Here is a 16598-nt window from a genome sequence, read left to right as displayed (position 1 = left end):
TTTTTCTTGATAAAATAATAAGAATCAAAACTATTTTTGTCTTGTTCATAAATCAAAATATTATTAGATTTCCTTGATAAAAATTAGGTAAAATTATTTTAAATTTATTTTTTTTTAAATTCGGCATCTCTGTGTCTGCAAAATGTTACGGACGGCAATAGTAGAGGAAAAAGAGAAGTGGGACAGAAATGGAAGAAAAGGAGAATGAGAAAATGAATCACAATGGGGCAAAAACAAGGAAAAGTACTGTGAAAGGGGGAAGACACGGGAAAGGTTAACATTATACATACACAGAAAAAGTTATTCTTACTTCACTTCAAAATATAAAATATGAATAAATGATTGATAGCGCTGCACAGTGATATTAAACTAATGAAAACGCCCATATTAGAAAAAAAGCGTTTTACAGGCGAAAAAAGTGCTTTAATTATTCATTATTTTTGTTTTAATTTACAGTTAGGTTTGGGGAGTGTTTGGTAAATGATATATTTAGACCGCTAAAAAACAATATTTTAATGCATTAATGGTTAAAAAATGTAAGGGGTAGTTGCATGAAGTGCATTTTACTTGAATATAGTGAACTGCATATTATTTTCTGTTCCAATAGTTTAAACTACATTTTCAGGAATATATTTTGAAAGAATTTATAAATTTTCCTCTAGGTAGTTTTAAAAATACCAAGACTTGAAAACCATATCTTTTGGATATATGTAACTTAAATGGCTGTTCTATTTTCACAAAAAAAATATGATGACTGTTTTAGTGTTAGTGGTGTCTAATTAATTTGATAGTCATTTATTGTAATATATACAAAATTATATGTTAGATGGTATTCTTTTAACTTATGCTTGCAATCAAACTTGTCAAATGCACTTCATGCAACTATCTCTTTTATTATGAACACGATCTGTATGTAATTCCTTTCTATTATGTAAAGTAAAAAAGTTTTTTTTCTGTTAAGATCTCGCTAACTACTGAACAGATTAAGTTTTCTGAAATACAGAAGCTTTACACATAAGTCCCGGAATGGTTTTAATCTATTTAATTTTTAACCATAAGTTACAGGATAGGTTTTGATGGATTAAGAATACAGAGTCCCTGGAATTAAGTAACTAATATAATTAGATTGTTAGAATTTTTTTATCATATAGGTTTGAATCAATAATTTTCTTGCTTTTTGATATATTTTACATGTATATATTGATAAATATGAGATAAATAAATAATTTTTAAATGTTATAACTGGAAGCTCTCTTAAATATTTAAAAAGCTTGAAACCTTTTTTAGAATGGGGGTAGGGTGGATGTCCTGTGCCACGTTTAGACACCAACACAAGGTTGACAACATCCACAAAAGTGAAGATCTAAAATCAGATGGTAGGACAAATGATCAAATTATAGCAGGAAAATGTAGTTTCGTCGCCGTTTTCTCAAAAATCTTTGTTTAACCATATTAGGTGAAGTCGATCCCAAAGTTATAAAATCCCAAAGCTGTAACTCTTCTTTTTTTATTGGTTGGGAGTCTGAGTTTCTTTGTTTTGGTTTTAAAGGTGTCACATCCCAGCCTCTTGATTAACCATTTTTTTAGGCTTAATTAAAATGGCTGCAGAAAACGATGAACCCATATCAGACCAGGAAAAGGTAAATAAACAATGAACAACTTCAGTCTTCAATGGTCTTGATTTTAATTTTGCAAATTAATCCCTTCGTTAAGATCTCCATAACCACTGTACCGATTGAGTTCTTCTTTTAGACGAGCTTCGCATCGGCCTTTGGATTGGTTCTAGGCTATTTTCTATACCTTTATTCCCCTTCTAATGCAGAGCTTCTAGGGCACACCTCATAGTATTACAAATAGAAATATTTGTCTCTCTTTATCCAAAAGAATTTTTTTTCTGGAATCTTAGGTATGAAAATAGGTAGATAAAATATAAATCTAACATATTGATAGGTACCTTTAATCATTTTTCAGTTTCTATTATTTTTAAATTGACTCGGAAAATATTTGATTTAGGTTCAAATAGCAGCCAATTTTATCCTTCACTCCCCTCCTGGTGAATTTAATGAAGTTTTCAATGGTAAGCTTTATTTTTATTTATATTGGATCTTTTTAATTAAAACATGTATTAGTTCTGAATTTTGTTTAATCTATCTTATTTATGGAGATAATTCTTAGAAATACTCTAAGACTACGTAGGAATAGAGTAAAACAATAAATAAATGTATTTTTGTAGGTTTTACTTAGTTAAAAAGGAAGTTTTGAAGCATTTCTTAAAGCTTTGAATAATAACACTTGTAACTTGAAATATTGCTTATTCTGAATAAAGACTTTTAAAAGCTACAATATTTCGATGTCCCATAATTATCCAGTTTGCATCATTTAACAGACAATACTAGGTTCACTTATTTTTATGCCAATTCATCTTTTACAGAACCATCAAAACTTGAGCCTTCATTTCAGATGTCCGTGTATTGTTGAACAATGATGCATTGTTGCGTGACGGCGCATCCTCCGCCTTTGCGCAATATAACAAGGCCCAGCTGACCCCCGTCAAGATTGAGGGCTCTGACACATTCTGTCTCATCACAGATCATAATGATCTGGGCAATAGCAGGCATTATTTTGGTTTATATTGACTTCAAAATGTAGGAAGTTTCTAAAAACTGATTAAAACCAATATTAACTACCTACCCGTTCTTAAAGAGGAAATTTTTAATGTAAAAACACATTTAGTTTTTATACTAATCTAATTTCTATTTACTTGTATCGAATATGTTAAGCAAGGAGACCGTTTTTATACTTTATCTAACATGTAATATGAATGACGGTAGTTCTAGGTTGTTTGATGAAATACTTTAGATGGAAGTCTTAAAATACCTACCTACACAATTTTCTATCATGTTAAAATATGACAATTAATAGGAACTATAAACCAAATAAAAATGAATCAGATTTGCTGATCCCCGTTCCAAACAATCCTTCAAGTACGACCATTTGCGCAAGGAGGCCTCTGATTACAAGCCCTGGAGCCCTGAGGCCAGCCTCGAGGATCTCAGGTCGGCCATTGAGACAGAAGTTACCAACTACACGTTGAATCATTATAAGCACGGCGTCCCAGCCGTTATTTCAAAGGTTGGTGTTTTTAATTGAAATGTACAGAAAAACCAACCTGTTTATATCAAAACATTTGATTTCTTTTTACTTACATAAAGTTCAGTTACTTTGATTTAAAAATTACAACGCTTAAGAAAAGAAATAAAATTTTTATACTATAGTTGAAAACAATATTTTAGAACACCGATGAAAGCAAGTTGATAGTAGCCTGTATAGAAGATCACCAATTTCAACCTAAAAATTACTGGTAACATTAATCTTATATAGGAAATTTTGGTGTACGTACACACCACCACCATGAATAAATTCCATGGAATGGATTAGTGTTCAGACACACCCTATTTACATCGTATAAGTTTTGTTTTAGCATTATTTATAATCCCTCTTAATCATCCAGTTTTACCCAATACACATTTTACTACTCCCCCCCCCCCCCCCTCAAACCTAATCCTTTATTTTAGTACAGTTAATATTAACAGAATAGGTACCTACCTATTCTGTAAAAATCCTATGCATGTAATTGTACCTGTTTAAGACATAGAGAAACGATTAAAGTCATTTTTTGTTGTCCTAATTAATTTTTAATGCATACTAGTTTTAACATAAAAAAAAATTAGATACAAAGAAGATACTATCATTCAATTTAACATTAACCTATTAGAATATACAAGATATGAAGTAGCAGGAATACATACTAGAAATAAACTAGAATATTACGCCTTAAAAATATGTCAAAGTGTGAATTTTCTTTTTTTACAGGAATGGAAGGTGGCGATCAGAATGGACCTTAGAAATTTCTGGAGAAATTGCCGAAATTACTGGGATTTTAAAGGTTTTATTTTGTTTTGTGAATTATTTATCTTTAATTGAAAAATCCATTAAATGCTTTTAAGAAATTAAATAACTTAAAGTCACCTAGCTTAAAAAAAAACAAATAATTGCAAATAACCTATTCAAAAAGTAACCCTTATTTGTTATTTTAAGTGTTTTTAAATATTGAATGACCTATTTAGTAAGTTTGAAATGTAAGGAATGCCTGCAAATTCCTTTCTATTTTGGAAAAACAGATAAGTTTTCCAGTAAACAAAGAGAGACCTATTAATGGAAATTACACATTAAAAAAATATCTTTATTTTTATTTTAATTATTAAGTAGATACCTACACAAAGAAAATCCTGCCTTTTTAAGATAGTTCTACTAAAGGGGGGGGTGCGTAATGACATCTATTCTTAATCCGTGAGCAAAATGGTCTAAATATTGAGCTAGATCCTTCAAACTTGGTATATAAGCCTAGTCCTATAGGTATTACATCTAAATGGCAAAAAAATCCAAAATTTTTTATTTTTAGGTTAGGTTAGGTAAGAAAAACCCTGCGGAAATGGGGTTTTTAGGCTTTTTTGGTCTATATTGATGTGGAAACTTACCTTAAATTGTGTTTTCTTAGGGTTTTTTAACTTAAATACACTGTATCTATTCATAAGGACATTATTTAAGATGATTCAGCAAGTTGGGGACAGACCCCAGGGGGCTAGGTGGGTGGCCCGCAAGGGTTAAGTGCATTTTTTCCAATATACATGTTGTGACACATCAAATTATAGGTTTTTTAGGTCAAGGAACTCAAATTCAGAGCTAAAATAAGCATTAGACTAATCTGAAGCTAGCCCCAGCGGGCTAGGTTGGTGACCCGCAGGGGTTAAGTGCATTTTTTCCAATATATATCTTGTTATATATCAAAATATAGGTTTTTTAGGTCAAGGAACTCAAATTCTGAGCGAAAATTAGCATTAGACTAACCTGAAGCTAACCCCCCCGGACTAGGTTGGTTTTCTGCAGGGCTTAAGACCATTTACCTAACCTAACCTAGAAACTTACTTATATTTTTACAGGTTTTTTTCTTGAATAAACTGTGTCTATTAATGAGGACTTCATTTAAGATGATCCAGCAAGTTGGGGACCGACCCCAGGGGGCTAGGTAGGTGGCCCGCAGGGGTTAAGTGTATTTTTCCCAATATATATGTTCTGATACATCAAATTATAAGGTTTTAGGTCAGTATCTCAAATTCAGAGCTAGAATTAGCATAAGACTAATCTGAAGCTAGCACCAGCGGGCTAGGTTGGTTGCCCGCAGGGGTTAAGTGCATTTTTTCCAATATATATCTTGTTATATATCAAAATATAGGTTTTTTAGGTCAAGGAATTCAAATTCTGAGCGGAAATTAGCATTAGACTAACCTGAAGCAAACCCCCCCGGGCTAGGTTGGTTTTCTGCAGGGCTTAAGAGCATTTACCTAACCTAACCTAGAAACTTACTTATATTTTTACAGGTTTTTTTCTTGAATAAACTGTGTCTATTAATGAAGACTTTATTTAAGATGATCCAGGAAGTCGGGGACCGACCCCAGCGGGCTAGGTGGGTGGCCCGCAGGGGTTAAGTGCATTTTTTCCAATATATATGTTGTGATACATCAAATTATAAGTTTTTTAGGTCAGTAGCTCAAATTCAGAGCTAGAATTAGCATAAGACTAATCTGAAGCTAGCCCCAGCGGGCTAGATCGGTGGCCCGCAGGGGTTAAATGCATTATTTTTAATATATATCTTGTTATATATCAAAATATAGGTTTTTAAGGTCAAGAAACTCAAATTCAGAGCTAAAATTGGCATAAGACTTACCTGAAGCTAACCCCCGCGGGCTAGGTAGATTTTCCGCAGGGATTATGTACATTTTACCTAACCTAACATAGAAACTTACTTATTCTTTTTGTTTTTTTTTCCTTGAATAAACTGTGTCTATTAATGAGGACATTATTTTAGATAATCCAGCAAGTTGGGGACTTCCCCCAGCGGGCTAGGTGGGTGGTACATAGGTGTAGTGCATTTTTTCTAAAGTATGTGTTGTCATACAATTATACAATCATAGGTTTTTTAGGTCAAGAAACTCAAATTCAGAGCTATTTTAAGCATTAGACTGACCTAAGGCTTATTATACTATATTATCATTATATTATATTATATCATCCTTATACTAAAGTAACAGGATGTCTGTGTGTCTGTGTGTTTGTACCGAAGGAACTCGCTAACCGCTGAACCGATCGGGTTCTCCTTAACAGGGTAGCTTCTCATAGGTCCTGGGAAGGTATATAACTATTTTCTTAGGGGGTGGGACACCCCTAACTCCCCCCAAAAAAATATAAGTAAGTTTCTAGGTTAGGTTAGGTAAATGCTCTTAAGCCCTGCAGAAAACCAACCTAGCCCGGGTGGGTTAGCTTCAGGTTAGTCTAATGCTAATTTTCGCTCAGAATTTGAATTCCTTGACCTAAAAAACCTATATTTTGATATATAACAAGATATATATTGGAAAAAATGCACTTAACCCCTGCGGGCCACCAACCTAGCCCGCTGGGGCTAGCTTCAGATTAGTCTTATGCTAATTCTAGCTCTGAATTTGAGATACTGACCTAAAAACTTATGATTTGATGTATCAGAACATATATATTGGGAAAAATACACTTAACCCCTGCGGGCCACCTACCTAGCCCCCTGGGGTCGGTCCCCAACTTGCTGGATCATCTTAAATGAAGTCCTCATTAATAAACACAGTTTATTCAAGAAAAAAACCTGTAAAAATATAAGTAAGTTTCTAGGTTAGGTTAGGTAAATGGTCTTAAGCCCTGCAGAAAACCAACCTAGTCCGGGGGGGTTAGCTTCAGGTTAGTCTAATGCTAATTTTCGCTCAGAATTTGAGTTCCTTGACCTAAAAAACCTATATTTTGATATATAACAAAATATATATTGGAAAAAACGCACTTAACCCCTGCGGGTCACCAACCTAGCCCGCTGGGGCTAGCTTCAGATTAGTCTAATGCTTATTTTAGCTCTGAATTTGAGTTCCTTGACCTAAAAAACCTATAATTTGATGTGTCACAACATGTATATTGGAAAAATGCACTTAACCCTTGCGGGCCACCCACCTAGCCCCCTGGGGTCGGTCCCCAACTTGCTGAATCATCTTAAATAATGTCCTTATGAATAGATACAGTGTATTTAAGTTAAAACCCTAAGAAAACACAATTTAAGGTAAGTTTCCACATCAATATAGACCAAAAAAAGCCTAAAAACCCCATTTCCGCAGGGTTTTTCTTACCTAACCTAACCTAAAAATAAAATTTTTTGGATTTTTTTGCCATTTAGATGTAATACCTATAGGACTAGGCTTATATACCAAGTTTGAAGGGTCTAGCTCAATATTTAAACCATTTTGCTCATGGATTAAGAATAGATGTCATTACGCACCCCCCCCTTATTATATGGCAGGGGGGGAAATGTGCCACTTAAAAAATAATTATAAAAGGGTTCTAACATGTGTCGATAAATTAGCATTATATTAAGGGTTGATTTAGATTCCCTAAGATCATAAATTCAATGTCTTACTCTTTACACTGAACATTGTTCTCAAACTTATTTTCTCGAATTATTGTCTTATTTCCTGAAACTTTAAGGGTTATTTAAACAAACATTGGATTGGGCCGATAGCATGAATATTTTTCTTTCTATGCACAATTTAACATGAAATACATTTATCCACCGTAAAAAGCTGACAAAGACAATTTTAAGGTCAAGAAATCAAAATAGTTTCCCGTTTTTCCTTTAAATTATGAGCGAAGCTCCTCTACATATTAAACTTGTATGCAATATGGGTCTGTTTGTCAGATAGTACCTTGGTATTTTTTCCCGTTACCTTTGTGATTATATTTTTATATCCACGGAAAACTAAATATAAACCACACCATAGATATCTATTGGCCTTCTGATTACATTTTATCAATAATGCAATTAAAAAAAGTAAATAGGTATTCAACTCATCATATTTTGGAGAAAATGATGGACGAAATTGTCCTTGTTTATTTGATATTGATAAGATATTCTTTTTTCTCATCAGAAGTAAGTTTCTTTGTTTTTATTTTGTAAAAAGAGCTTTGTTTGTCAATTATTATTGAACAACAAGGACAATCACTGTCAATCATTGTCACTTATTTTTTTATCAGATGAAAATAAACTTTAAAAAAAAGAGTTAAAATAATATATAGCTAGATTATCTTGACTTCTGCTGATCATATAATATTAATTTTTTTATTTCAATTAATTTTAATATTAGTACGTTTGATACACAAAAAAGGTTTAAAGGAACATTGGACTGTAAATTTTGCTTGTTCCAAACGTTTAATAAACACGTTTTCTCATTCGTTGTCTTTAAAACTTTGGAGACTTGTTAAAATCAAAATATGGATGAACAAGTTTGCAGTGTCTAAACTTCCCCACCTAAATATTTAATGTACGATAAGGGTTATTTTGTTTGTAATGAAAGTGGGTGTAACAAAGTTCTTTAAATTAGCGGTTGACGTCTTTTTAACATAGCTGGTTTAAGCCCATTTTAACAAAACTTTTAATAATTTTAGGTGCAGGTACATTATTATGAGGAGGGAAATGTTCAGTTGGTGTCAAAGAAAGAAGTAAAGGATACAATCGCTGTCTCGGTAAGTATCTTACTTTGCTAATGTCTTAAGTTTTTAATCTCATTCACATTTGTCAATTTTACTTTTTTATACAACAAAATAACAATAATATTTTAAAATTCTCACCAAAAAGTAAAGTTACTAGGTAAGTGATACTGTTTAGACTGAATTAAAAGTTTGATTAGAAAAATATTTTTTTTGTTTTAAATATAGACTTATTCCTTCAAAATGTCTAGTCGAGTATAGAACCCCCCCCCCCCCCTCGGATTTTGAAATAAACTAAAATTATAAAATATTGAGTTCGGTAGTTTTTCATGTGTTTTACTTAAGATCAGGTTAGGTTAGGCTATATTGGGTACAGGATTTAAAATTAAACTATCCCCATCCCACTTATTCTAAATTTTATTTCATAAATAAGGGGTGGGCGGAAGTATCCGTGCTCGCGAGTCACTATGAGAGAGAATACCGAAGTATGTTTCATCGCTCTTTAAAAATTATCATTTTAAAGCTGAACCTATGATAAATTGTCCATTGCTGCAGGATCCAGTGGATGCGGCCAAGTCTCTGGTGCAGATTATGGAGGACAGTGAGTCTGAGTATCAGACTGCCATCATTGAGAACTATCAAACCATGTCGGAGACAACTTTCAAGGCCCTCAGAAGGCAACTTCCAGTTACAAGGTAAATTTTTTTTTATGTAGGAGGGTTGGAGAGCATTATTTACCATCTGAAACAAAATTCAGAGTGAGAAAATTGTAAATTAATGTTTTTGGTACTCAAAGTTTTTAAACCCGTTATCTTATTTCTTGGCTATAAAACTTTGGGTACTTTCATAGAATTTTATTTGTTATTTCAAAACTTGAATTTTTTTTAGTCTTTTCAATAAAATTAATATACAGAAGGGGCAATTATGTTTATTATCATTCTTTACATCAGTTTATTGTCCCTTGCCTTATATCCCATAAGATCTCTGGCAATGTTACTCATTTGATCAAATAACATCTAAGAGTTGAGATAGAATCCAATTATTTCGGTTTGAAGGCTTGTTATTGTTTGTATGTAATATAAAAAAACACCGCTAATAACCTGCTGTTCATACCAGTGTTTCGGAGCCGGGAGCCGGGAGCAGCAACAGTTTTGGTGGAGCCAGAGCCGGATCATATCCGGAGCCACATTTTTCGTTAAAAACGGCTCTTGCTCCGGATTAGCTAAAAATTATTTTTTAAAGTAATATTATAATTTGGCAATGGTATATTTCCGTATAATAAACTGAAAAACTATTGTTACTTAACAAATAGACACACATCCTTCAACTTTTATATAGCTTTAATCAAATAAAAGCAAAATATTTCATATTATTTATTTTATTTTATCAAATTCAATAATGAAAAAAAATTGATATATTAATTTTAAGGTAGGAGCCGGAGCTGGAGCCGGATATGCATCAAAATTATACGGCTCTGACACCCTGGTTCATACAGATTAGATGTTATTGTATTTCAGAAATGACGAGCACATTTTTTGTATACCTAATTCCATAACACCTTCCTAACTGTAAAAAACTATTTTTTTCAGGACCAAAATTGACTGGAACAAAATCAAAACCTTTGCTATCGGTCGGGAGTTGAAAAGCCAGTGATGCACACACAAAATTTCCCCACCACATTCACCTGGTTATTCATTTAATAATTTCAATACATTTTTTATAAACAGGGATAAAGGGATAGATGAACAGGCTAAGAATTAGAAAAAACAATTAGTATTACTGGATATGTAAAGTTTGAATAATTCCTACTACTACAACTACAAATGAGGGTTGATACCTAAATTTTACCAAACCATACTTTTAAATCATCCTACATTTTCTTAATTTCTTAATTTTATTTGATTTTCTTTAATAAACTTTTTTCAATAAAGGTCAAACAATTTTTATTAAATCTATTCTTTTATCTCTATTCCTAAAAATATATATTTATTGTTTCTTTGCTTTGGTGATTGAATCATTTGATTTCTTAACAACTTATTGCAAGCAAAAGTGCGCTTTTTAAATTAAAATAAACATAATGCAAACAAATATTTAAGTTATGAATTTAATTATATAACATAAAGTAACGATTTAAGGTATAAGTCCTTTGCTTTGTAAAAAATTTCCTCTGATTTTTTGCCATTTATTGTTTAATAAAATTGTATAAAGATTGGAGATTTTTTTTCTGCAATTGCCTTAGCTAAATTGTACTATTTATTGAAAATGAAATAGTCTATTGCAATGATTAACACCAGTTCTAAAGTAATTCTTGATTTTATTTTGGAAGAACCCAGTACTTAGAATTATATTTTTTTAGTTGAATTATTTTTAAATATTTTAATATATTTAACAGCTTTTTGTAATAAGATTGTATCTTTATCCTTAAATAATCCTGGTTTATATGTATTTTATATTATTATAACATAAGTCCACAATAAAAGGTTAGGAAGGACGTGGCCTAAAAAGTGCAAAGTCTATTTAAAGACTTTTGTTTAATGCAATGCTTGATATAGTTGTGCGATTTTTATATTAATTTTCAGAGTGAAATATAGAGAAATTAAATTGTGCTTTTTAAAATTAATTTTCCTTTTTCAAACACTCAGATTTTTACTTTTATAAAATGATGCTTGGACTAATTGCTTATTATCTTTATTATTATGATTATATTATTATTAACTTTTCCACCAAATATTTTTACATTAATAAACATTACAAATTTTATACAGTTTTATTATTATAGTTCTATCTTTAACAGTATTACGTACCTACCTAAGAAAAACTGTACGTAAAAAGTATCAAACATTTTTAACTTTTTTCAGACACTTAAAATGGAAACACAATCATTATCAGAACTACAATCCTTAACTAAAAGCCTAACTATTGAAGAAAATAGGTTGCAGTTAGATAAACCTAAAATATTATCCCTATTAAAGCTTTTAAATGAAAATAAACAGTTGGATATTCAATTAGAATGTCTTAGAGCCTTGAGAAATGGCGTTGCTAACATCCCAACAAACGCTCAGATTGTTGTAGAGAATGTTTTCTCTGATGACTTTCAGAAGATTGTTGAGAAATTCTTGAATTCTGAAGGAAAGATATGGAATTGATAAGGTATTGATTTTGGTAGGCATATAAACAAAGTAGTAAAAATTAAAAGTATTACATTTTTTATACTGGTGACTTTGTCCTTAGCATCTTGAGGCTCTGCAATATAAAAATAAAATCTTTAACCAGTTTAATGGCTGGCAAGATCTTAAAACTCGAACAAAAAAACTTCTACCTCTAATTCTGCACTTGGGTGGTTTTTCCCCCATTTAAATGATATAAATCATCATTGGGAGTTTATGTAATCTTCTAAACTATTTTTGTTCTCGCCCTTGTAATGTTTACATTCAAAATAAAATGATCCATATCAAACTATCAGAACACCTTCCTTGTCTACGAGTATTACTTCAACTACTTGCAAATTCAGTTGGCCAAGACATTCCCCTCAAAGCTGATCAAATCAAACACATACTAGATGTTTCTAAAGAAATATATAACAAAACAAATGATGAAAAATGTATAAACTATCTTTCCTTTGCTATGTTAAGTATTATGAAGAAAAATATTGTTAACGATTTTCACGATTTTATTCCTCATTGGGGTAAAAATATTTCAAGTGATTTTAGCTTACTTTGTCTAAAGCATATAAATGAAAATAATCAACTATCTGAAATCAAAAGTGATCGACAAGATATTTATACAGTCATTAAAGATTTAGAATTACATCAAGGTAAAATATGTTTACATAGGAACTTGAACTTTATTGTCTGTTAGTGTTTGTGTTGATAATTTTAATTAAGCTTTGTCTGCTAGAAGTCTAACTTTTTAATGGCATTATGCACTAGGACCCTAAAGTCTTAAGAATTACCCAAAATAGGAAAAGTTGCGCTTGTACCCTAGAGTCTTAAGAGTTAGCCAAAATAATAAAAGTTGCGTCGGTTCTAGTGCTCAAATTACCAAAACAAGCAAAATAATGAATTTTTTATTTATTGTTTCATCCCTATATCCCTGGTAGTTATAAACAAGATAACTAAGGCATCCTACCTGTCCTATGTAAATATATTCTTCTTAGGTTTGTCGGATAGCTGCATAGTTACTTTAGTCAAGGATTTCACATATTTGACGGATTTCGTCTTCAAAGTGAATCAAAGCAGTATCAGTGATCTTAAGCCACAAGAAACAATGACAATGTTAGAAATTATTATTTCCATCTCGAAGACAGAAAAGAAATCAGTTTTGCAGGTAAAGTTCATTTTGGCAGGCATATACAAAGGAATATTTTTAAGATTTGTGTAAAATCCCAGAAGAAATAAAATATCAACATCAAAATGAAAGGACGTTGGCTTCTAGTGGCACAGGCCGAGTGTTGCCAAGGTTTAGTGTAACTGGCTAAGTGATTTTTTGACTTATGCTACGGAGCCCTGCATAAAATCAACAACACTTTGATTTTCTGACCTTTTTCTTAAAGTCTTACTTGGGAAATGTAAAGATATAATCACAAGGATACATTTCTACTTCTTTACCTAGTTGTTTTATGGTTTAGGTTAAGAACTGAAAGTAAAAAATATCTCGTGAAAAACCATCTTGTACCTACTAAATCTGGGCTTAGCAATATATATTTTAATTTTAGGAAAATAAAAGCCTGCTAATCAACACCTTGTACCTGCTTCGTATGGCCCACGACGCGGGGAAGGAGGCTAAGCACGAGGACTTCAAACCAATCACAAAGATCAAGGACTTGGCGGAGTTGCGCAAAAATAAAGACAGGGATGTTTTACTTCATTTGAATCAAAACAAGGATTAACACATCCAATAAGCATTAGTAAAGCATTTAAACAAATAAATTTTTATCTCAAAAAACGGGACGACTTAGGAAAGTTTGGAGAGAGAAAATTGTTTAAATGTCATACTAGTGAAAAATAGATGAATAGGAAAAGAGGATTACGAAATCAAAGGGGGGGGGGGGTGTCGGGAGGCTAAAAGTAAAAAGCACAAATTTCATTCTTACAATGTTATTTTGATTTGCAAAAACTTTACAAAGGCCTATTCTATCAAACTTAGATTAAAAACTTTTGCTCTGTATTAATGGAAAAAAAAGATTAGTTTTTAAAACATGATAACTTTAAAACAAATGAAATTATAATATTGATTTAAAATAGTAAAGAGAACAGTGAAGGAAACATGAGTGAAAAAGCTGCTTTGGAAAATAATCCTGTTTTTGGATTCAAGGTAATAAAGTTAATAAGGCGTTTTCCTCAAAGTACCCTGTTGAGCACAGAAACAATATTGAAAGTAAGAGCAAGGGAAAGGGCCCCTGCAGGTGTTAGGTGTTGGAGAAAAAAAGATAACTCCCCGCTTCTCCTTATTTTACTTTTATTTAAACTATAAATAAGGGAGGTTTCAATGCTAGACAGTCACTTTAAGGGAAAGCACCGTAAATTAATATTCCAAACACGAAAAAGGATTGTTTTGTTGAATGTTATATAATTTAATTTGTTTGAATGCTTTGCATTTATAATATTAGAAATTAAAGTATAGTGGATACTTTTATATTATCGTTTTTAAGTTGCATTAATCATACTTAAGTTTCAAGAATTGTTGTCAGGGATTTAGATGTTCTATTATATTAAAGGTGAAACTGATTCAACTGCTGGTAAACCTGGTCTGGGAGCATCAAGAGAATCAGAACCTTGTGAGTGAACACGCAGGTTTCCAGCTTCTTCTGGATTGCTCACAGGTATAGTAGTTTCAGAGTAGCTTCTATTCTTTGCCATATCCTATAATAAAAAGCAGGAAGGTTTTTTGTTTGTTTAAAGCTTAAGATCTCAACGACTATTGAACCGATTGGAATCTCTATTTTAGGTAAGCTTAACATAGGTCCTGTGAGGGTTTTAGCCTTTTACACTTTTTTATTTCCAAATCTAAGTCTTGGGAATGCTTTAAGCTATATTTATAGCCATTATCTGCAACTTTAAATACTGAACTACTAGAGGCTAAGGCCAGACCGCTAGTATTTTACATGTTAAGAGTTGAAACTTTAATTTACTTATTTAGTAGGTATCATTTTATTCAACATAATGTTTTAAATAAATATTCAGAAAAACAATAAAATTTGTCTCAATAATGATTTTGTATACTCGTCGACAGAGTTTAAAGAAAAACTTATTCTAACAAGGATGACAACATCCATAAAAGCGAAGCTCTTAAAAGGTCGTGCAAACAGACATTAACACTTCTATAGTGTTAGAATAATCAGAATATAAATAAATAAGAGTCAAAGCAAAATTGCGAGTAAATTTGTTGAAAAACTTCTTGATACAGGATAATGTTTATGGACATACTTACATTTTTATGACTTGATTATAGAGTTGCTTTGCTTATAATATTGTACTTTGTTGTCCCAGGAATGAGTATACCAAAAATCAGAACATTCGGATAATTAGATCACATGAAAATTTGTTGTTAAAAAAGTAAAAAATCAAAAGTGTTTAAAATGGACGTACGGACATTCTGGTAATGATTATAGAGTTGCTACGCTTTTAAAATTGTATCTAACTACTACAGGAATCACCATGCAAAGTTTGAAATCGATAGGACAATTCTAACATGCCTAAATTAATGAAAAAAGCTATCCATCTCAGACGTACGGACGGACCGACCCTAATTATAGAAAAGCTTCGCTTTTAAAAATAAGACATCCCTTAGTTCTTGTTTGTAATTGATGAAATGTTTAGGTTGACGCTAGAAACCCATTTATCACACAGTGGGTGGTAATGTCTGTGAAGGCCCTGTGTCAGGATAATCCATCTAATAAGGCTATCTTGGCAGGACTCAGGTATCAATACCCTTTCTCGTATTCATTCGAAACCGATTAATATCCGGTGAATTAGAACCGGTTCTCAGCTATACGAAAAAAAATATGTCTTGGATCGTATTATATCCAGTTTTCTACGAAAATAAAAACTTGTTTTAATCATATAGGTATTAGTACATTTTCTATCCGCGGAAAGTTGTTCATAATACGATGCGAGAAATAACTATTCACATTTTTTTCTGATGAGAGGATGGGTGTTTAACTTTTTAAAACCTAGAGATTTTGGCGATAGTATATTAACATCTATGTTTAAATATAGCAGTATTTTAATTGGCTCTCATCACACACTCTCTTGAGCACTGATATTTATAAATTGAAAATAATAAGCGGAGTATAGGGGGGTAGTTTTTCATTTGTTTGTTTATTACTTTAGTTTAGGTTACGGTACTGGGTAACCCCCAGGGTTAGGGTACAGCAGGTATAGGACCATCCCCTCCTTAATTTCAATTTATTTCATGGTTTATGACTAAGTCTTAGGTAATTTTTTACATAAAAAATCCAAATCGAATTTATAGGCGAGAAGGCGTGGCGGATTCTGCTTTATGGGCGGAGCTAGGAATCAAGCTTGATGATGCAGGGGAGCAAGTTAAAGTTGCTCAAGATAAACTAAATTAATTTTAATTTTGAATAACATAATGTTTATTTGTTATTGATATCTTATAATGCTATCTATACATTTTTTATTGCATTTTCAATCTTAATTAATATTATGAACTGTGATATCTATTTTTTTATTACTTAATAAAGTTATATTCATTATATTGTTTTTATCTAAAGGGAAGCATAGCTTTGATTAGAAGCGCAGTTTTTCTACGTTTAGGTTAGTTTCATGGGCGTCCAAGCTTTTTTATTTGGGTGGGGGGGGGTAAAATTATGGAATTAAAAATTTGGGGGTGCCTACGGCAACCCCAAGCTTATTTGCGGGGGGGGGGGGGGGGAGTAATCTTTATTTTATAGAGGTTTTTTTATTTGGGGGGGGGGGGGTAAAAATTGAAAATCCAAAATTTTTGGGGTGCCCCCAAATTCATTT

The 16598-nt window shown here is 31.9% G+C and overlaps 2 protein-coding genes across 3 annotated transcripts; both read left to right on the top strand.

The window, feature by feature from the left end:
- Nucleotides 1–185: 185 nt before the first annotated feature.
- On the top strand, nt 186–11370 carry cpa (F-actin-capping protein subunit alpha). 2 transcript variants are annotated; one of them, XR_013877728.1, is made up of 11 exons: nt 186–273; nt 1588–1640; nt 2014–2077; nt 2461–2614; nt 2952–3132; nt 3294–3361; nt 3874–3946; nt 8569–8646; nt 9166–9305; nt 10200–10745; nt 10850–11370. XR_013877728.1 is itself a non-coding variant. In XM_080154157.1 (10 exons), the coding sequence occupies exons 1-10, from the start codon at nt 189–191 to the stop codon at nt 10261–10263; spliced, it is 960 nt and encodes a 319-aa protein (XP_080010283.1). In that variant the 5' UTR covers nt 186–188; the 3' UTR covers nt 10264–11370. The 2 variants fall into 2 exon arrangements, 1 of the variants encoding a protein (XP_080010283.1); XM_080154157.1 differs by having other exon boundaries at nt 10200–11370.
- A 688-nt stretch (nt 11371–12058) lies between these two features.
- LOC145314297 (ataxin-10) lies at nt 12059–16327 on the top strand. The gene is made up of 7 exons (XM_080154155.1): nt 12059–12424; nt 12767–12936; nt 13325–13461; nt 13854–13923; nt 14327–14431; nt 15429–15529; nt 16084–16327. Exons 1-7 carry the CDS (start codon nt 12235–12237, stop codon nt 16181–16183), a joined length of 873 nt encoding a protein of 290 aa, XP_080010281.1. The 5' UTR covers nt 12059–12234; the 3' UTR covers nt 16184–16327.
- The last annotated feature ends 271 nt before the right edge of the window (nt 16328–16598 follow it).

Source organism: Acartia tonsa, chromosome 3 (assembly GCF_053477335.1).
Source record: "Acartia tonsa isolate MP-2025a chromosome 3, ASM5347733v1, whole genome shotgun sequence".
Classification (NCBI taxonomy): Eukaryota; Metazoa; Arthropoda; class Copepoda; order Calanoida; family Acartiidae; genus Acartia; species Acartia tonsa.
The sequence above is the reverse complement of the archived record's forward strand: the minus strand, read 5'-3'. Positions and strand labels throughout refer to the sequence as shown.

Coding starts and splice junctions, on each gene's coding strand:
- cpa (XM_080154157.1), top strand. CDS start 189: ATGGAAGAAAAGGAGAATGAGAAAATGAATCACAATGGGGCAAAAACA. Junction 8,647..9,165: donor AGGATACAATCGCTGTCTCG/GTAAGTATCTTA, acceptor CCATTGCTGCAG/GATCCAGTGGATGCGGCCAA. Junction 9,306..10,199: donor AGGCAACTTCCAGTTACAAG/GTAAATTTTTTT, acceptor TATTTTTTTCAG/GACCAAAATTGACTGGAACA.
- LOC145314297 (XM_080154155.1), top strand. CDS start 12,235: ATGTTAAGTATTATGAAGAAAAATATTGTTAACGATTTTCACGATTTT. Junction 12,425..12,766: donor AGATTTAGAATTACATCAAG/GTAAAATATGTT, acceptor TATTCTTCTTAG/GTTTGTCGGATAGCTGCATA. Junction 13,924..14,326: donor ATCCTGTTTTTGGATTCAAG/GTAATAAAGTTA, acceptor ATTATATTAAAG/GTGAAACTGATTCAACTGCT.